Below are 22,945 nucleotides of genomic sequence, written 5' to 3' on the forward strand. Positions count from 1 at the left end.
TGCGGTCTGCTCTCGGACTGAACTTGCTGGGGCGGCCTGGCTTGAACAAGTTGGCACTTGTTTGGAATCTTCTCCACTTGTAGATAATCTTCTGACCAGTCGAATGATTGATTACAAATTGTTTGGAGATCTTTTTATATCCCTTCCCAGACTCGTAGGCATCTACAACCTTCTTTCTGAAGGCCTCAGAGAGCTCTTTTGATCTAAGCAGGGTGATGCCGCACACATCAACAACAAAGAGCCAATCAATCTAAATGTTTGAGGTTTAAATAAGACAGGTTCCTCCAAGATCCTCTCTAACGTTGTTCTAATCATTTGCACCTGAGCTGGTTCACCTGATTCTAATTTTAGGTATTTGAAGTAGTGATAAATGTAGGGGTGTACTTACTTTTTCCACATGCGAAATTTGCATTTATGTTTATTTAAATTATACAATGGACTACAAAATGTAAATGTTTCATGATATTTGTTATATTATATCACCTTTATCTATCAATATTGTTGAAATGAAGATCAAATAGCTGGATGTTGAAATATGTTGTAAAAGTCAAAACTTTACATGGGGTGTACTTACTTTTTCACGTGACTGTATATCTTTCTCACTACTCACTGACTCACTGACAAAAATATTTAGTACTTTCTAGGTGGGCTATAAAGTTGAAATTTGGCATACAGCACTGATGTAACTTGAAGCCATGATTACAGAAAGAACTAGAACTACACTTTTCGACATCACGCCATCGACCGATATGCCTCCGTCCACATTATTACATCATTATACATACTTGTACCAAAAAATAATAATAATCAAAGATCAAGTCAAAGTCAAAAAATCAAATCAAAGTTTGTTCAAAATCCCATCACTGGTTCACAAGTTGGTGCACCAACGTAATTTTTACTTCACATGACATCTGCCCTTTGCCCTCTTGACCCCAAAATATAATCAGTTAATTTTTATATGTCATTATACATACTTTTTTTTTTAATGTACGTAGAAGGCTCCAGGCACAGACTATGTCGTCCTTGTACCAAGTTTGATTTAAATCCCTTAAGCTCTTCTCAAGTTATCACATTTTAACTGGCATGACCTCCAACCTTTGAAGTGTTTTATTTATATGGGATTTTGCCCGCCACAAAACCTACAAGGCTACTCGAGGTGGGGGCTACACAAACACAAGCAGAACAACCAGCCCCTTGCACTGAAACAAGACAAATGTAGAAAGTTGTCTCTTCACAGAACAAAAAGGGCTCGGAGGGGTTACCTAGTCTGCTTCGAGACAACAGTCCCTCTACCCCCATTATACAACCGTTGATGCCATAATTTAATCAGTTCATCTTTGCATCATATATACTTATACCAAGTTTGTTCAAAATCCCATCACTTGTTCACAAGTTGGTATGACAACACAATTTCTACTTAACATGACCTCTGACCTTTGACCTCTTGACCCCAATATTTAATCAGTTCATGTTTACATCATTAAACATATACTTCAAAAGGCATACCGTAAACAAAAGTTGGCCAGAGGAGCCTCACTCTTTCGGCCAGAAGAGGGACAGAGGTTGAAATGTCCATTAATAAAGAGCTCATACTTCTCACTCATTCTTCATTTGATATGTCTGCATGGAGGTTGCCACCCCATATCTGCTAACAGAACACAAGCGTCCAGCTAAATCTACCTGCTGATCTCGTTATAAGCATTCCTTTTTCTCAGGAGTGGCTTCTCAGGAGACACTGTCATATGAAGCCTAGATTTGTGAAGTGCTGCCGAAACTGTTGTCCTTCTGCAGGTTCTCCTATCTCAGCCAAGGAACTCTGGAGTTCTGTCAGAGTGGTAATTGGGTTCTTGGTCACCTCCATGACCAAGGTACTTCTTGCCCAGTTGCTCTAGGATTAGTCTGGGTAGTTCCATTTCCTCATGATGGAGCTGATTGGACACCTGCATCTTTTGAAGCAGCACTTACATGGAAGGTAAGAAGGAAGGAAGGAAGGAAGGAAGAAATCCCACCTAACGTTTTCACCCATTCAAGTTTAGAATCCCATATCGACCCGTTCCCATTTCCCATTCCCTTATTGCAAATAATTAATCGGACGTAATCCGTAACTTTGTATGTATAATCCTGGTGGCGTCAGGAAGGGCATCAAGCAACAAAAAAAACATTCCTCAAATATGGTTTTTGGCGAAGCAGCCATTAGGTGAATCACGGCTTACACATGCAAGCATGGAAACAGCCATAAAGCGATGACAACGACAATGACGACAATGGAGTTATCTGTGCTTTTGGGAACTTTAAACACTCTAGAAATTATTTTATACCCTTCCTCAGATCTATGCCTCCTCATAAACCTCACAATTCGGGAGTGATTGAGGCAGCTGTCAGTTGCCTATACACTGCCCAAATAAAGGTATGCTTCAGAAGAGCGTGCTGCATGTTTAGAACAAGGTCACCCATAGGGCAGGTACTCTGCTCATGTGGTCTAATTTGAGTTGGACATACCTGAGTATTAAGATGTCCAATTTCTTCACAACTCCCTGAAAAGTTAATCACCTTGATGGAAAAACAAAAATAAGCATTTTTTAAATGTATTCAAGTGTATCATCCTTGGGCAAGACATTTCACAATAATTAAAAGTATGCAAGTCATACAATGTAAATAAATTCAAATCCAGTTGTGGCTTACACCAGCATGCAAACTGAATTCTGTTTCATCTTATGTGGACGGATGTTATACGAACTCATATTAAATCCAAATGCAACAAAAATCAAAATGTATAAATGTATAAACAGCATAAATCGAAATGTATAAATATAATAACAGTATAAATCCAAATGTATTAATGTACAAACAGTATAAATCCAAATGCACCAAAAACCAAGCATTTAACCAAATGTATGATTGTTATTCATTCCAAATGCTGTTTGACTTGTTTAGTCACTCACAACCAGAGTGATATTTAAGAGTACTGGAGGCTTATAGAAATTCGTTTGATTGAGTGTTTGTTTGTTAGCAATCTAACATGTCGCATTTTTCAATTCATAAAATATAACAAGTTCAACAAAAACTAGAACCTGCACATTAATTTTATATGTTAACGATCTGATCATATTATTGATGGTAATCTAACATTTAGCATATTTTTAAATTCATAAAATATAACAAGTTCAACAAAAACTAGAACCTGCACATTAATTTTATATGTTAACGACCTCATCATATTATTGATGGCAATCTAACATTTAGCATTTTTTAAAATTCATAAAATATAACAAGTTTCATAAAAACTAAGACCCGCATATTAATTATATATGTTAACTGTCATCATGTTATTTATGACAATTTAACATGTAGCATTTACAAAATATGTAGCATTTTTCAATACAAAAAATATAACAAGACCGAAAGTCTAACAGTGGCGTAGCCAGGCTTGTAAAATATTACAACCCACAAACACATATAATTAGCTTTTTAAACAGTCGCTAATGCTGTTTATGACATTAAACAAATAAATTTGGAGGAATCCCGACATCCGTGAGGTAAGTTTTACTTACAGAACTGAGAGAAGATATACTGTAATCTATATAGCCCACAATGGTTGAGTTAATAACATGCTAACAAAAAACCGAGGCAAATTCCTTACTTCCGCGGTTGTTCGTCCATACACTGCTTATCAATGAATCATGAACCATACACCACTTCAATCCATGAACTATGTAATCACGACATTGGGATTAAAGTGTTATGGTTATATTTACTATACTAGCCGAAACCCGTGGAACATCCACGGAAGGGAGGATGTGGTGTATGGATAGAGTGTACCATTATGGATGGCATAGGGGATTTGCTTGTCCGAGTAAGAGTTAGGAAGAAAGATGAGAATGAAGAGTGCGTATATGAACAACGTATTTATTGCAATCTACTTAAATGACAACGCTACGATATACTTTTGAAAATAGCACGTACCGTCTTGAAGTCAATGCCATCCTTTTATCTCTTCGTATACAACTCACTGATTTCTACCTTATCGTGAACAGGGTAAAGCCTACTTTGATAATCATGAACGGTGGCAGATGCAGGAGTTGGTGAAACGAAAGGGGGGGGGGGGGGGAGGGAGGGCTGATCATGACCTACCCAACGCCACACGGCCTACGCCACTTGTTGAGATCATGGCCACAACGGAAACACAACAACTGGATAGGTAGGGCCTCGGCCTACGCCTACTTTTTGTCACTCGGTGAAGTACACTTTGTTTTAAGCTTTTAGAAGCTGAAGCCTTGGTATTAATTGCTTTATATGATACTGATGGGCTGCTGATCGGTTTCACTTCGTTGTAATCACAGTATATGGAAGAAATTATGGTAAACCCACCTGATGAGGTTAGCGTACACTGTGATCGACGACACCGGCACAAATGCATGCTCTGGATTGTCCACTCAGTGGACGGCTTGCTGTCGCCTTCGACTGTCCAATCAGCGGATGGCTTGCTTCGCCTTCACCCAGCAGATGCCAAAAAGATGGCGTCGTATCGGCAGTTAATCGGATGCTTTTGGGCCCCAACGTCGACTAATTCAGATTTTTCGAGTATGGCTGTACGGAGTGTACGTGATAAACAAAGAGCGCGGTTGGAAGAAATTATGGTAAACCCACCTGATGAGGTTAGCGTACACCACGATCGACGACACCGGCACAAATGCATGCTCTGGATTGTCCACTCAGTGGACAGCTTGCTTTCGCCTTCGCCTGTCCAATCAGCGGACGGCTTGCTTCGCCTTCACCCAGCAGACGCCAATACGATGGCGTCGTATCGGCAGTTAATGGGATGGTTTTGGGCCCCAAAGTCGACTAATTCAGATTTTTCGAGTATGGCTGTACATGATAAACAAAGAGCGCAGTTGGAAGTAATTATGGCAAACCCACCTGATGAGGTTGGCGTACACCGTGATCGACGACACCGGCACAAATGCATGCTCAGGATTGTCCACTCAGTGGACGGCTTGCTGTCGCCTTCGACTGTCCAATCAGCGGATGGCTTGCTTCGCCTTCACCCAGCAGACGCCAATAAGATGGCGTCGTATCGGCAGTTAATCGGATGCTTTTGGGCGCCATCCTCGGCTAATTCAGATTTTTCGAGTATGGCTGTACGTGATAAACAAAGAGCGCGGTTCATAGATCGTAAATCCATTAGTGCCGTGGGCATCGGGTCAATGGGTGCGGCGTAAAAGGGATAACAAAGTCGAGTCCTTACGCTATTATTATATAGACTAGCCGAAACCCATGGAACATCCACGGAAGGGAGGATGTGGTGTAGTACACCGCGATCGACGACACCGGCACAAATGCATGCTCTGGATTGTCCACTCAGTGGACGGCTTGCTTTCGCCTTCGCCTGTCCAATCAGTGGACGGCTTGCTTCGCCTTCACCCAGCCGACGCCAATACGATGGCGCGTGGAACATCCACGGAAGGGAGGATGTGGTGTATGGATAGAGTGTACCATTATGGATGGCATAGGGGATTTGCTTGTCCGAGTAAGAGTTAGGAAGAAAGATGAGAATGAAGAGTGTGTATATGAACAACGATCGCCGACACCGGCACAAATGCATGCTCTGGATTGTCCACTCAGTGGATGGCTTGCTTTCGCCTTCGCCTGTCCAATCAGCGGACGGCTTGCTTCGCCTTCGCCCAGCAGACGCCAATACAATGGCGTCGTAAGATGGCGTCGTATCGGCAGTTAATCGGATGCTTTTGGGCCCCAACGTCGGTTAATTCAAATTTTTCGAGTATGGCTGTACGTGATAAACAAAGTGCGCGGTTCGTCGATCGTAAATCCATTAGTGCCGTGGGCATCGGGTCACTGGGTGCGGCGTAAAAGGGATAACAAAGTCGAGTCCTTACGCTATTATTATATAGATTATTATCATTAGATATACCACCTTTGTGGTGGTATATACAGTGCATTCAGGAAGTATTCAGACCCCTTCACTTTTTTCACATTTTGTTATGTTGCAGCCTTATGCTGAAATCGTTGAAATTCATTTTTCCCTCATCAATCTACACTCAATACCCCATAATGACAAAGAGAAAACAGGATTTTAGAGTTTTGCAAATTTATTAAAAATAAAAAACTGAAATATCACATTGACATAAGTATTCAGACCCTTTGCTATGACACTTGAAATTTAGCTCAGGTGCCTCCCATTTCTCTTGATCATCTTTGAGATGTTTCTACACCTTGATTGGAGTCCACCTGTGGTAAATTCAATTGATTGGACATGATTTGGAAAGGCACACACCTGTCTATATAAGGTCTCACAGCTGACGATGCATATCAGAGAAAAATCCAAGCCATGAGGTCGAAGGAACTGCCTGCAGAGCTCAGAGACAGGATTGTGTTGAGGCACAGATCTGGGGAATCCTACAAAAAAAATTCTGCTGCATTGAAAGTTCCCAAGAGCACAGTGGCCTCCATAATTCTTAAATGGAAGAAGTTTGGAACAACCAGGACTCTTCCTAGAGCTGGGCGCCCGGCCAAACATAGCAATCGGGGGGAGAAGGGCCTTGGTAAGAGAGGTTACCAAGAACCCGATGGTCACTCTGGCTGAGCTCCAGAGATCCTTTGTTGAGATGGGAGAAACTTCCAGAAGGACAACCATCACTGCAACACTCCACCGATCTGGGCTGTATGGCAGAGTGGCCAGACGAAAGCCAAACCGTTCAATCTTGGTTTCATCAGACAACAGAATCTTGTTTCTCACTGTCTGAGAGTCCTTTAGGTGTTTTTTTGCAACCTTCCACCAGGCTTTCATGTGTCTTTCACTGAGGAGAGGCTTCCATCTGGCCACTCTGACATAAAGCCCAGATCGGTGGAGTGTTGCAGTGATGGTTGTCCTTCTGGAAGTTTCTCCCATCTCCACACAGGATCTCTGGAGCTCAGCCAGAGTGACCATCGGGTTCTTGGTCACCTCTCTTACCAAGGCCCTTCTCCCCCGATTGCTTAGTTTGGCCGGGCGGCCAGCTCTAAGAAGAGTCCTGGTTGTTCCAAACTTCTTCCATTTAAGAATTATGGAGGCCACTGTGCTCTTGGGAACCTTCAATGCAGCAGAGATTTTTTTTTTGTCAGCTCCCCGAGATCTGTGCCTCGACACAATCCTGTCTTTGAGCTCTGCAGGCAGTTCCTTCGACCTCAAGGCTTGGTTTTTGCTCTGATATGCATTGTCAGCTGTGAGACCTTATATAGACAGGTGTGTGCCTTTCCAAATCATGTCCAATCAATTGAATTTACCACAGGTGGACTCCAATAAAGGTGTAGAAACATCTCAAAGATGATCAAGAGAAATGGAAGGCACCTGAGCTAAATTTCAAGTGTCATAGCAAAGGGTCTGAATACTTATGTCAATGTGATACAGTATTTCAGTTTTTTTCTTTTTAATAAATTCGCAAAACTTTCTAAAATCCTGTTTTCTCTTTGTCATTATGGGGTATTGAGTGTGGATTGATGAGGGAAACAATGAATTTAAACGATTTCAGCATAAGGCTGCAACATAACAAAATGTGAAAAAAGTGAAGGGGTCTGAATACTTTCTGAATGCACTGCATAATGGTAAAGTGGTAAAGCATGTGGTGAGGTGGAAAGAACTGGGAAGTGGCCGTGTGCTGTGTGCAGGAAGGGTGTCGGAGTGGACTCCATTCAATGTACAATGTGCACTGAGTGGGTTCATCAAAAATGTAGTGGTCTTAGAGGGTCATTAACCAGTGTGGCAGCTACATTCAAGTGTAAGGTGTGCACAGAGGGAGCTGCAGATGGAGGAAATGTTGAGTTGGTTCTTGGAGACAGCATGATGCTGGAAGGTGTGAAAACATTTTGCTACCTAGGAGACATGCTGAATGGAGAAGGTGGATCAGACTCGGCAACGGTTGCTCGAGTGAGATGTGCATGGAAGAAGGTTCGGGAACTGAGTGGCATGCTGACAAGGAGGGGAGTGTCGTTGAAGCTGAAGGGAAAGGTGTATGCTGCATGTGTGAGAAGTGTTATGATTTATGGGAGCAAGACATGGGTAATGAACGTAGAGCAGCAATGAAGGCTGGAAAGGGTGGAAATGCGAATGGTTCGGTGGATGTGTGGAATATCGTTGGGAGAGAGGAAGACAAAAGATGCATTGCGAAAGATGATGGGAATAGAGCCTGTGATGGATGCTGTGAAGAGAAACAGGTTGAGATGGTTTGGTCATGTGTTGAGGAAGGATGAAAGTGACTGGTTGAGAAGAGTGATGGAAATGAATGTAGAAGGAAGTAGAGGACGGGGAAGACCGAGAAAGACTTTGCTAAAGGTGGTGGAAGAAGAAATGTGGGCAAGGGGGTTAACAAGGGGAGATGCAGAAAATAGGGCAAAATGGAGAAGATTGTCATGGGGCCCGCATGGCTCATCCCCACTCTATCAGGGAAAATTGCCTCAAAATGCCTGTTGTTGTTGTTGTTGTTGTTGTATACCACCTTCAGAGGCCATTTTTCCCCACAGAGCAGGGGGTTGGCCTTTTTTCGGCACCCTGGTCCCCTTTTTGAGGCAATGTTTTATGGCCGGATTCCCTTCCTGCCACCAACACTGTTGCGATGGTGTTGGTGGCAGGACACCAACACGCCCCTTGCGACACACAGTGAATTACCATTGAACTGGTACTCAATTTTCCGACCTCCGAAGGATGACAGGCTGAGTCGACTCACTTGGCGTTAATTCATCGATCGACTGGGATTCAAACCCAGGATCCTAGGATCTCACGCTGGCACCCTAACCGCTAAGCCAACACCAGGCTACTATATTGTCCTGTGGACGACTCTATTAAAACAGAGCGTCCACGGATGGAATCGAGCTTAACGAGGCATTTCCAATTCAATGGCGGATCATACACGAGCAGGGGGGTTGGGGAGAATGCTGCTTACCTTCACGGCCCCGATGATGTCTTCTCCCTGTGGAAATTAACTCAACCCGAGACGGGGGTAAAATGCACAAAAAAGAAATATTTATTACGGAACCCGAGAACGATGAAACGCGACGATAAAACCCAAACCCCTCTAATGGAGCACTCCCACACTTCACTTCAAATACACAACACAGGAAGATTGAAATAAAGATGCTCTGGATTGTCCACTCGTCTTATCTGTCTTATCTGTGTCTGGATGTAGCGTCCGTCAGGAATCGTCCAGGCACGCTGTGCACGCTCCTTCAGGCTTCACCGAGCGCCTCGCTCGCGCCGGTCTCGCCTGCTCAGCGGAAAGCCTTGCTCGCACGTGAACGCCAAGGAGGAGAATCGACGGTGCTCCAACGTTTCCCCAATGTCTGTCGTAACGCAGGCAATTCGCGGTTCGCAAAGGAAAGGTCCAACCGGGAACGAAAGGCAAAAGCAGAAGGGAGGTCCGGGCAGGAAGGAAGCCAACGCGAGAAGAGCCAACGCAAAACGGACTGTCCAGAGCAAGAGGGCCAAGGGAAGAGGTAAAATGCCGGCGAGCGAGAGGTTTTACTCGCCGTCACGTGACGTCAGCCCTCCTCCTCCAACCCGTGTGGCGCCCCTCGACCTCTCGAATCTTCTGATCGCATTGGTGTCCTCTCATTGGCTGAGTGCTTTTTGCCCTTTGTGTCATGCCATCCGTCGGTGGCCAATCAGTGTGTCGCTCCTTCCATCAATCACGGGGACGCTTTCTGCCCTTCCCCTGACCAATCACACGTCCTTCCCTACCCTGCCAATCGGTGGCCTGCTCTTTGCTCGCCCTTCCCCCCTTGTCAATCAAGAGTCCTTCTGGGCGTGGCTCTCGGCCTGCCGGTGCCATGTTTGCCTGCCATGCCGCCGTAGTACGCGGTCGCTTCCTGCTTGTCTTTCCGGTCAGTCATTGTGGTGGCGGGGGAATTTAATTAGTGTTGTGCTAATGGGCCTAGCTAATGTATAAGAGTGTGTTGCCATACGGGACACAGGTATGATCACAGTGGTTTGACATACCGGGGAGTCAGCCTAATTCCTATTCTGCCTATCACCCGATCATCCTCATATGATCACAGGACACACTTAATCCGACATTCGGGCTACAGACTTATTACATCGACATTCCCTATCCCGACAGACGAAGCACCTACCTATGCAGATCTACCTTGATCTACATATTATGCTCTACCCAACCGACATAATATTATTATCATTACTATTACGAAAACGATACTACTGAAACGATACACGACTGTATTAAGAAACCTGGGCTTAATTTGTCCGAAGCGGTCCGAAGGTGAGGCATAAAGCCTAAGGCCTATAAGTACCGTTTTGTTGGAAGAGCCGTAACGCCGATGCTTTCGATATTTGATGGTGATTTTAACAATCGGTTTGGTTGTGTTTCACACTGAATGAAAAACCTAAAGGTAGAGCATGGCGATTGTGATATACTGTATGTCAGGTTCGACGATATGTTTGATCTGAACGAAATTGGAATCAAAATGCCGGAGAGTGGAGAGTCAGCCGCCGTATTGCCGTAATGACATCAAACAATCACATCACCCTGTCATGTGACCAGATCCTCAGCTCTGATTGGTATACGTTTGAGGGGACATACATACAGAAGGACAAACACTGTTATAGACGGCTTTCCCCTATGGGCTACACCGCAACAAGTTCAACAAAAACTAGAACCTGCACATTAATTATACTAGCGTGATTCGGCGCGCGGCATGTCGTTTCAGAGGGATAGGCATCTTTGACCATTCCGGTGTATTTTGGGTCTTTTGGGTCTTCAGGGCCATTTGGGTCTTCATGGTCTTTTGGATCCTCTGGGCCTTTAAGGGTATTTTGGGTCTATGGGGGTGTTTTGGGTCTTTGAGGTCTTTTGAGTCTTCGGTGTCTTCAGGGGCTTTTTGGTCTTAAGGGTCTTTTGTTTCCTCTGGGTCTTTAAGAGTCTTTGGGTTATTTTGGTTCTTTCTTGGTATTTAAGGGTCTTTTGGGTCTTAAGAGTATTAAGGGTCTTCGGGGTCTTTTAGGTCTTCAGGGTCTTTTTGGTCTACGGGGTATTTTGGGTCTTTGGGGTCTTTTGGGTCTTCGGGGTATTTTGGGTCTACGGGGTGTTTTGGGTCATCGGGGTCTTTTGGGTCTTCAGGGTATTTTTGAGCTTCAGGGCCTTCAAGAGTATTTTGCGTCTTTGGGGTGATTTGTGTCTTCGGGGTCTCCAAGGTCTTTTGGGTCTCTAAGTGTATTTTGGGTCTTGGTGGTCTTAAGGGTCTTGGGGGATTTAAATGGTCATCAAAGGTCTGATGGGTCTCAGCAGTCGAAACGTAATTAAGAGGGTTAACAAGCTTTCTGAGTATTGCGCTGCAATACATGTCCCCTACCGGCAGTCTGTCGTCCGGAAAACTGTTGGGGAAATTACCAAAGTTCAAAGTGCCATAACTTTGTCAAAAATGATCGAAACGTCGTGAAGTTCGAACGTGATCTGTAACTTATCATGAGGAAACCATGTGCCAAGTTTGAAATCATTAGCATTAAGAGTTTAGAAAAAAAGTCCGGAAAGCTGTTCTTTGCGTGACGGACTGACAGACGGACAGACTGACAGACGGAGGGACGGAGTGCAAACCTATAGTCCCCTCCGGTGTACACCGGTATGGGACTAATAAAGAGGATGTTAATTATATTTGAAGAAGAAGAAGAAGACGTTTTGATCGCATATAAATAAACATACATAATGACATAACAACATAACTAACCATATATGATTGCTCTATTATAATAAGATATGTTAACGATCTCATCATGTTATTTATGGCAATCTAACATATGTCATTTTTCAATTCACAAAATATAACAAGTTTAATACAACTGAGACCCACACATTACTTAATTATATATGTTAACCATCATGTTATTTATGGCAATCTAACATGTAGATTGTATTCACGACATTTTTAATTCATAAAATATAATAGTTTCAAGAGTGTTGTCATGCTGGTAATGTTTGGAGCAGAGATAAAAGGAAAAAAAGAGCGATTCAACAAGAAAGATTTATAAGGAATACAACAGCCCAAAAATGTAAGTACATTATATTTGGTGAAATGGTGTATGTGTTCCCCTTTTTAGACACCATGCGTCTAAAATGCCTTACATTAATGTCTTTTGGGCCATCATGTTTTTGTTTTTCATGTTATATTTGTACAATAACCATCAGCCCTACATATCGTTAAAAACAACATAAATTCCTCGTTTTATAGTGGAAATCAAAGGATTTATTGTGGGGTGAGGTGGAGCATCTGGTTGAGATATTGCATTCTGATATTTCATGATTCTTCAACTAACAAAGAACCTCAATTTCTCTATGACATTACTGAGTGCTGTTCAGGTTGATGCACCACCTCCTCCCCCCACAACTTCCTCTTTGTTTCTGAAAACAAACATACATATATAATTAAATTTGCAATTAATAAAGGAGGAGTTGCATTTCTTTTGAACTTTCAGTTGAATATGGCGCTATCATTTATTGCCTTCTCGGACTTACACATACCTGCTTTTTGTTGCTAATAATAAGGATTGACATCAACCTAAATGATAAAGAAGAGCCCCCAGGTAACATATGATTTAAAATATTATGCTCACTTATATAACATTTTCCCCTCGCACTATAAATCACGTGGACTCACTGCCATCAAAGTAATAGTATGCGAGAATAAATATAATTATTTATCATCAAATAATATTTTTGACAATAACAGAGCATCCTAAAACTCTTTCTTTTTTTTTTTTCGGAAAGTTTGAAAAATATTCTTAATGTTCAGCATGTAAATAAGATTCCCATACTGACCAAGTAGTTGTCTCCATGCTTGCATTTGAGCATCCGGGCAATTTCGTGCAGACTGTTCTTATAAGCTTCATCTGAGCTATTTGATGGAAAAGAGGCACAAATAAGACGCTCGGTGATGTAAGTCAGGTCAAACTCCATGCCGGCTGCAATGTGCTCCGCACTGCTTGACCTGCGAGGAATTGATGGTGATAGCACTTATGATGAACTTTCAGCAAAATGCATGAGCAGAATTTTTACTGAGTGGGGCAAATACCAAGATGTCAAACTTTTGTTTATCACTGTAATAACATTTTTTTAAAAAGTGAAACCTATAAAACCTCAAAATGTATCTTCACATGTGAGATATAATCCAAAAACACATCTTGCTTTCATCTCTGAGACGGCTTGATGAGAAAGAGTGAAGGCCTACAACTTAATGCGGGGCCGAAAAAGTGCAAGGTCTATCCATTTAGTTTAGATGCAGGGGAATGGAAGATAAATTAAAACCATTAAAATTAAGATAAGGAAGAAAAAGGGGAGGAAAGTAGGAGATAAAATGGCAAAAGTATGTGCGAGAGGAGCAGGAAGAAAAGGGAAAGAGAAGATTGGGAAGGAATTGGAATAAAGGGAGGAAGTACAAAGGAAATTTATGTTGCACATGGGAAAGGGGGAAGACGGAGTCAAGTTCCATTACTTCACATACGTAGTACATAAATGACACAACCAGAAAGGATGGGCAAATAGTTCCGTTGTGATGTGCTTTGCTTCTGAACTCTGACTGGTTCTCATTCAATTAGAACTGCCTTTCTGGTGGAACGACAGCAGTTAGATGGCATTGTGTTGTGGAATATAATCTTACAGAAGCCACTTTAAGGGTACTATCACATCTGCAATGATCTGCCTGTGAACATTTTTGTGGCATGTTTCATATAAAATGTGGATTTCGTCAGCGGCGGAGTTACGATGTCAAGCATGGGAAATGGCAGAGAATGCAGCATTTTATTTAACAACGCATATGTTAGGCAGGGTTATGTCACTCCTCAGCAGGTCCTTCAGCGACACAAAAGGGAGCTGTGATTTGTAATGTTCACACAAACAAATACACCACAGTATCCTTCACAAGAATGGGGCTTACAACGAATAAAGAGATCCTGGTGGGATTAAATACAGGGTGTCCACAAAGTCGCGCATTATAGGAAATTATTTAATTTATCTAATGTATTTCCTTTTTATTTTTTTTTGGAATGTAGTTTATTAAGACATTCAGAGACACCTGCTTTTCCATTTACAAACATGTTTTGAGATTGGTGGGACACATTTCGAACAAGTGATGTAGCCAATCTTACAAATAAATGTTTTGCCTATGACGCGCTACTTTGTCGACACCCTGTATATTAAATATTTCTCGTAAATGCTTGGAATTTCTTCTCCGAAAGTAACATTTAAATGTCACTACCCTTGGTGTAATGTCACTTTTTCTGATCAGAGTAAATAATGATAAATTGGCAGTGTTAGGATATATGCTGGAGGGAGGGTTGGTTGATAATATATATTATATGCACGTGACCGACGACATCATCTTTATCAAACCATATTTCCCATGAGTAGTTGATCAATTAGTTGATCAAGTTTCACATTGATTGGTTAAGTGATTTCAGAGAAGACTATTCTCATAGATTTTCACTTAGGTTCAATATGGCTGCCAGATCACGTTACCGATGACATCATAAATTTACATTCTCCAATATAATTGTTGCATAGATCACACTCAATAAATTTCAAACTGATCAGACTTAGTGCTGTACTTGTCGAATTATGACGTCATAATTAAGGCACCAATGACGTCATGTTAACACTTATTCCCCATGCAGAGTTGTTTACAATGCGCACGTTTCAATTTTTTGTCCATGGAGCGGTTTCTGAGATATAGAGGTGCAATGTTTTTCGATTTTTCCAAGATGGCGTCTGTACCACATGACCTATGACGTCATAATTATAAATAAAAAAATTATACAGGCAGAGGCGCTTTTATGGTAAAATTTCGTATCAATCGGACCAACGGTTGCCGAGAAAATGAATTTTTAAAATGCAGACACGCCACACGTACGTACACACCCGAATGCCTAACCCTGCTTTTCACAACACCGAATGCCTAACACTTATTCCCCATGCAGAGTTGTTTACAATGCGCACGGTTCAATTTTTTCCATGGAGCAGTGTCTGAGATATAGAGGTGCAATGTTTTTCGGTTTTTTCCAAGATGGCACCCGTGACGTCATAAATATCATTAAATACTTCTACTGGAGGAGGCGCTCTTATGATGAAAATTTAGTATCCATCGGACCAAAATTTGCAGAGAAAACTAAATTTATACTAATCGGATCAAGTCTTGTGCTTGTCGAATTATGATGTCATAATGAAGGAACTGATGATATCATCATTAACATATCTTATTCCCCATGGGGAGTACTTGACAATGAGCCATGTTCAATTTTTTTCCATTGAGTGGTTTCGGAGATATAGAGGTGCAAATGTTTCCAAGATGCGGTCCGTAACACGTGACGTATGACGTCATAATTATCACTATAAATTACACATGAGTACACGCATACTATGTTGGAAATTTCATGTCAATCGGATCCACGGTTGCCTAGAAAATGGATTTTAAATATGCATACACATACGACATAAGTACGCACATACGTACCCTATCGCTTAACCTCGCTTTTCGCTTCGCGAGTGCAGGGTGACAACACGCACAGGTTGTCAAACGTCTGGTCGGTCTTCAAAAATCCAACCAACTTTGTCAATTTGTAAACCTTACTATAAAATTCTCAGGCCTTTCCACCAACTCTGACAACACTCCTGAACCTCGTCCTCGGTTAACCATACGTCCATACCTGAAAGACTTATCTGTGCATCTGCGTAAGAATTTTATATAGTTCGCCATGGGTTGCAGATATTTCCCCGATGACTCATAACAGCCATCAAACTACCTTTGTTGAGATTGCTAATGCCAGGTTTTAGGGAAATGCAAGTGCTGTGTTGGAAAGAGAGAAGGCAGTGGATTATTCCAAGACACAATGTTATACTGTACTTGTAAACGGTGTGGGCGGTAAGAGCCAAGTTAAGGGCCCAGGGTAAGCTCTGAGATGCGTTGTGTATGCAATTGTACACAGCATGTTGCATAGTCGAGGCATACACTGGAAGCTTGTCATTCATGGAAATAAAGTCAATGTAGGATTCAATATATTCGAAATGTTTTCCACTGAGATTAAATAAAACATGAATAAACATTTGATCATAAACAACACTGAATAAACACCATGTTTACAGTTTCAACAGTTTCAAGTTACCATTCTCATCAGAAGTAGTTGACTTCAGTCGTTATTGTAATCAGCCTTCGTGAAATCAGTAAGTGTGTGCTTCTGCGTACATGTGCGTATGTGCTTCTGCGTACATGTGCGTGTGTGACTGCATAGCAGATAAACTGTATTCTAGCACCACAGCGCCAGCCAGGTGTCCTCCTTTAATATAGCATCTCCTGCGTGAAAAGGCACCTGAGATAAAGCACCACACTCGAGGCTCTGGGTTGTTAAATGCTGAATCTTGTTGATACATTGACTCGTGCGTGCGTTTACAAATAAGTGTCACTGTTGCCCTTCTTAGCCGAATACAGTTGACATGTGACATTCGAACAACCTGGAGACATTAATTTTTTATGTTGTAGGAATTGCTGCACAGATAACAAATTTGCCTCTGAGACAGCAAGCAATGCAACTTGGTATCAATGGGTGTCAAAGAAGTGCTACCCACAGTTTTTGGCAGGAATTAGAAATTTTGCAAGGGTGCCGGCAATAAATTGCCTACTCTTCACGAATGACACTCTGGGATATTTATGTGCACAAATAATCAGTGATGGCAGGGGCTCCTCCAGCTTAAGGTCCTCCAATGGTTGGCACACACATTGATGTATTGCCCTGCCTGGAAACACAAAGTTGACAGTTTATAGCTGAACTAAGATTCAAACCCTGGCTAGACAACTCAATGACAAGTGCACATACATATAAGCTATCCTGCAAGCCTATCTACCATATAAAACACAATGTCCGCTTGTGTTTTTGTACAGATGTCTGTCCCCCTTCATGAAGGTATGTTTTAAAGGCCAATCCTTTAACACGAATGTGTGTTCACTACGGTCTATTTCTGTGGATAAAACAAACTCGAAAAAAAAATTCCATAAAAGAGTAATTATGTCTCTTCTATTGGAATTGTAGAAGGTGGCTTGCAAACCGAGCCTCAAGGGCGGTGTACGGAAGCGTTTTTTTAAAAATAACAATAATACAAGGCACAGAGAGGTGAAATTCGCTGCACGTGATGTGCTGCACGTGATGTGCAACACGCGCAGAGTATAACGATTGTTCATTTACATCCATAGGATGTCTAATAAATGAAGAAGATATAAGGACACCTGCCACTCGGCCAAGGTTTTAGACTTTGGCACACTCGTGTGGCTGTACCATCGAATAAACTGTTCCAACCCATCATTTTTGATGGAATTTTATACTAGTTTACGAATAAAAAACATATATGGGATACAATATCCCAAACATATTTGGCAGGTTTGTTCATTTAAACCTTCGATTCTTTGTGCACATTTTAGGCAAAAATGTATTGCCGCTAATCAAAGTTGTTGAATTGGCAATTCTTTAGCATCCACTCATATGTTTTGATATATTGTGTAATTAATTTATTTCTTGCTATTCTTGGAGCAGACAGGCAACTAATTTATTTATTTCTTTTAAATGATGAACTTAGCAGCAATGTGGCTTTGGCAAAAGATTGCGGCAAACATAAGCAACGCTGGCCAGTTTTTCACGATGCTCCATCAAACCTTTGGCAGTGTATTGCAAACCGCCACTCAAAGGTACAATTTTAAACAGTTTCCAAAACACGCTTCAAGTCTGTAAATAATGGAGCATTAGCATTTGACCCTTATGCTTACATTCTCGAACAGCACTTTCAATCTGCTGATAAGAATGTTTTCACCATGACCATCATGATATGCAATGCATAGTCAGCCTTGCACTCCATACGGGTCAAAAAAACAAAATCTGCTTTTAGAAAAGAACGATTATTACAAAATATGGCGACTGTTTCAGTTACGACAAGCTCGAATCAACGTAGAATGTTCTTCCTAAGTCCGTAGCATTGACACCAACCTTATGCCTTCAAGGTAGAGCAGACCGACAATTATTTCAGGTCTCACTCAGCACCTTGGAATGGAACAATATTGTTTTTAATTTAAATTTTTTACACTTATGTTGACAGTGGGGGAAAGTCTGTTTTTAAAGCATGTCAATGGAAATAGAGGAAAAACATTCAAGGCACAACATTATTATTTCAATTTCCTTCATTTTTCTTTCTTAAATGTACATTTCCAAGAAGAAAATCTCACCTGGCTATTTTAACTTGCGCATAAGATTTGTTGTTTGCCTGTTCCACCGATTTCTGGAAGAGAAGAAAAAGTAAAGCATTGAAAGAAAATTAACCGAACGGAGTGTAACTCCGGTTACCTGTTTGCAAACACTGGGATATAGTGCACGCATCCAAAGCTGAAGTCTGTGGAGAATAGTCTGCAGATGTCTCGGGCTTCTGATGTGCCAGACAAGGATTCCATTAGCTCAGGCTCTTTTGAGTGGCTTGCAATGATGGGCTGTCTAACCTCATGACCCACAGAGCACCTTCTGCCCCAGTAAACAATCCCTAGGCACATCCTGAGACAGTAAACCTGTCAAACAAAGAATGCCAGCTTTCGAGGTTTTCTTGGACTAGCCTTCCTGGAAGCATTGTGTTATATGCTAAACCTAAGCAAATGCAAACATTCGGGCAGTTTCTGATGGAGTGTTGTGTGCAAAGTTCAGAAATGTCGTTGTATGTGTCGTGAACAGCTGAGGTTTAATTAATTTTAAGGTGCCACATTGTCGCAAATTGTCTGCGTAGGATTTCCGTTTTTCATGAAGTTGGCACAGCCCATATTTATGACTATATTCACTACCTCTGATTCAATCTTACTTTTGTCGGCTAGTAATTAATGAAATTAACGTAAAGGAATTGTTCGATGTCATAGTTGTCAAATTCAAGGCAGCATGTAATGCTGTCTTGTTAATCCTGGTGTTGGCTTAGCGGTTAGGGTGCGGCTTGGGATCCTAGGATCCCGGGTTCTCAATCCTGGTCATCGCTGAATTAACACCCAGGCGGGTTGACTCAGCCTGCCATCCTTCCGAAGTCGGCAAATTGAGTACCAGTTCACTGGTAATTCCCTGTGTATCGCAAGAGGTGACTAACAGGGTTGGCGGCAGGAAGAGCATCCGGCCATAAAACATTGCTTCAAAAAGGGGACCACGGTGCCTGAAAAAGGCCAACCCCTGCTCTGCGGGGAAAAATGGCCTCTAAAAGGTGGTTCAAGTAATGCTGTCTTGTTAGGAAACCAAAAACACCGTGGAATCCATGATTTAACTGAACTTACAGGGGGGAGTCTGGTATTGGATTAACGGTTAAGGTCGCTGGCTTAAAAGGTCTTACGGTCTGGAGTTTGAGCCCTAGCTGTCGTGCCAAATAAGTACCAAATGAGTACTAGAAACGATATGCAACTAGCAGCCACAGACTGCATACAAAACAACTACTTAAAGGGGGGGGGGGGGGGCAAGAAATGATGATGGCATTTTAAAAATATTTCTTTAAGAATATCTAGTGCGGCAAAATGTTGAGAGAATTGTTCTTAAAGGACGAATAAATTGTTGCTTCATACAATTAATTGTGAAACTTTAAAATCGCAATTGTAATGTGTTATGTTTTCTTGGGCCATCCTATGCTATACAATATACATAATCTTAGAAATCTGCTCCTGTTGTCACACCTGAAGTCACCACTTCAAGTCTTTACCGCACGACACTCACCGCTTTGCCTGAGAGCTTCAATGGCAACTCGGAGCCACTTGGCTAGGGCAGGAAAAACAAACAACAGCAAATCACAACATGCAGAGACATGAACGTGTCGCTCTTATCTCTAACGGTCATCTTAAGTCTGATTACAATAAACATCTGAAGTTTAATGCTTAAATGCAAATATGAAAGGTCTATTTTTTTGCATTATAAACTTTTATCTTCTTTCAGGATGTAGAATTTTTGATCTGCCCTTCCATAATGTGCGTCCAAAGAACCTGCAAAGTTTGGAAATCAATATGTTATGGCTTTGTGATTCCAATAATGGTAATTTCATTAACCCTAGGGCCTAGGACCAGGCTGCTCATAGAATGCCTTCGAGCCATGCATCCTAGGGTTAATGTGGCATAGGCTAAGATATAGACTTGGCATTTAATATGGAATATTTTTTTTTCTTGACTTGGGTTTACTTTCTTAACTCAGTATATCAATCTGGTGAGTTTCTTTTACACTTTGGTGATTTATTTGTTAAAAGAACCATGTCACTGATTGTCTGTCGCAGCAAGAAGTCAACAACAGGATTATATCACAGATGGCGTGGCAAAATGTACGGACAGGTGCATTTGATGATTGGATTCACAGTCGGGTATACAAGGGTTGTTGTGTTCTGCATTAGTGGAAAACAACTGCTGCACGTCTCCAAAAGTTATTGCCGCTTCCTCTGGAGATGGTCCATCAACTCGACAATGCTGTTTGTCATGGAGTGGTGGCTTTACGAAATTACGGCATGAAACAGCGTGCTATTGCTCGGCAGTATGGCATCACTCAAGGTTAGGTGTCAAAGATCCTGAAACGAAATGCTCAGAGGGGTGTCCCTACTCCAATACCGAGGCCAGGACCTCCCCACAGAACCACAAGGAGGGATGATCGCCAGCTGCACCGGTTAGTCCGCAATGGCCGTACCAAGTCAGCTAATCGGCTTAGGGCTGAGTGGCAACAACTGACAAATGTGCCTGTATCCAGAAGGCTAGTCAACCAACGACTGGTTCAAGCAGGCTATCGTGCCAGGCGTCCCCTGAGAAAGCCATGCCTGACCAGCCAACACCACCAGCGCCGATTGCAGTGGGCCAGAGAGCACCGTCAATGGAAGCCAGGACACTGGAATCACGTGATCTTCAGTGACGAGTCTAGATTTCTGGTCTATCGTCAAGATGGCCGCGTCCGAGTGCGCAGACAAGTGCATGAAGCCTACAACAAAGATTGTATAGTGCCAAGAGTCCAAGCTGGAGGTGGTGGGGTGACCGTTTGGGCTGCTTTTCATGCAGGGGGCAAAACTGATATGGTTGTTCTGAATGGAAACCTGAACCAGTTCAAGTACAGGGCCATTCTGGAAGAAACATTGCTTCCATTTGCTCATTCAGCCTTTCGAGGAAACTTTGTCTTCCAAGATGACAATGCACGGCCTCATCGTGCTCGCATGATCCAACACTTTCTTGCTGACCGTGGTGTAGAGCATATGGAATGGCCTGCCATGTCCCCGGATATGAATCCGATAGAGAACTTGTGGGCAGAATTAATGCATCAAATCGACCACTTGGACCAGCAGCCGACCTCTGTGCGTGAATTGCAGCAGGCTATTGTCACTGCATGGCAAGCGATTCCTGTCCAAACCTTGGCAAATCTCGTGAATAGCATACCTCAACGTGTACGTGCTCTCCTGAATGCTCGTGGGGGTTACACGATGTACTGAACTGTAATTTTACTGTCCGTAATCCCAGTCGTAATTTAACTTTTGTTTTTGTTAAAAAAAAATTTGGCTAATGTGCAAAATAAAGAGATACTTCTGGAAAACGTACAGAAGTTTAACACAGTACTGTCTGTGAATTGAGTTCGATATCAGTTTACATCACTTTCAAGGATCAATTTATTTGTTTCGAAACGTCAAATGTGGTTTTTGTTTCTTTTAAAGGTCACATTAACAAAATCTCGAATAATTTCAACATAATTCTAATGAACTTTTGGTTCTAAGACATCTTGAAAAGTAAGTTCACCCCCACAAAAAAAATATTCCATATTAAATGCCAAGTCTGTATATTGATAGCTTATCGAGTCCATGCAGACATCTTTGGATTCCATTGACTTTGTAAGCATTTGCATTTGTAAGATTTGGATTTGGATTCCATCTTTGGATTTGTAAGCACCATGGAGAAGGCTAACCCCCGCTCTAGTAGGGAAAATGGCCTTTAAAATGCATGTTGTTGTTGTTGTATGGAGAACACGTTGTAAAATTCAACGTCAGACAGACATCCCTGAGACAACTAGAAAGCATCTGAAAATGCCAAGCCCATCCGCGTCCGCTTTGTACTCGGCCTTCTCCTTCTTCTTCCGTATGTTAAACATTATGAAAACAGCTATAAAAAAAAATACAAAAAAATAGACAATTTTAGGCGACCTTGACCTTTTGATCTAAAACAATAATCAGCTTCTAGCTTTTGATTGGTGAACCAATTATGTGACCCGATTTACAAATTCTTTAAATTTCAGGTCATTTGGGTGAAAATTGCTGATTTTACGCAATGTTGACCTTTGACCTTTTGATTTAAAAAAAAAGCAACCAGCGTCTAGCTTTTGATTGGTGAACCTATTTTTGTTACCCGATTTACAAATTCTTTAAATTTCAGGTCATTTGGGTGAAAATTGCTGATTTTATGCAATGTTGACCTTTGACCTTTTGATTTAAAAGAAAAAACAATCAGCGTCTAGCCTTTGATTGGTGAACCAATTCAGTGATCCAACATACAATTTCTCTAAATTTCAGGTCAACTGGATGAAAATTAACGATTTTATGTGAAGGTGACCTTTGACCTTTTGACGAAATTATTAATTTGTCTTAGCTTTGTTGAAAATGTGAAGGCGAAAGGTCAAATGGTGAAAGGTTACGACCCAGACAGACACACAGACACATAGTGATTGCAAAACCCTGTCTCCCGCTGCGTGGCGGACAGGCTAATTGGGTTGTCAGCTGAATCACTGTCTGTATATCTGGAGAGAAGACGAAAGAAACTTGTGACTTCAACTATGATTTTCGATGCTGGCACGTCCTTCATCTCTACGTTGCAAGCCTTCCAATTCAATGACTTGATCAACCTCTGGTGGAGGTGCAATCCTTGGCCTTAACATCTTCCATGCCTTGCCATGGACCAATAA

General features: G+C 41.9%; 1 protein-coding gene across 7 annotated transcripts in view; it reads right to left on the reverse strand.

The window, feature by feature from the left end:
- Positions 1-22,945, reverse strand: part of LOC137431178 (tensin-3) — a 391,044-nt gene that overhangs the window by 187,642 nt on the left and 180,457 nt on the right. For all 7 annotated transcript variants that reach the window (XM_078781594.1, XM_068122190.2, XM_068122191.2 and 4 more), the window contains 4 exons: positions 19,754-19,795; positions 18,253-18,305; positions 12,816-12,984; positions 2,500-2,550 (listed from right to left, as the gene is read on the reverse strand). In XM_078781594.1, the coding sequence (XP_078637720.1) occupies positions 2,500-2,550; positions 12,816-12,953 (189 nt within the window). In that variant the 5' untranslated portion in view covers positions 12,954-12,984; positions 18,253-18,305; positions 19,754-19,795. The remainder of the gene's footprint in view (positions 1-2,499; positions 2,551-12,815; positions 12,985-18,252; positions 18,306-19,753; positions 19,796-22,945) is intronic.

Source organism: Myxine glutinosa, chromosome 7 (genome assembly GCF_964187855.1).
Source record: "Myxine glutinosa chromosome 7, kmMyxGlut1.1, whole genome shotgun sequence".
NCBI lineage: Eukaryota > Metazoa > Chordata > Myxini > Myxiniformes > Myxinidae > Myxine > Myxine glutinosa.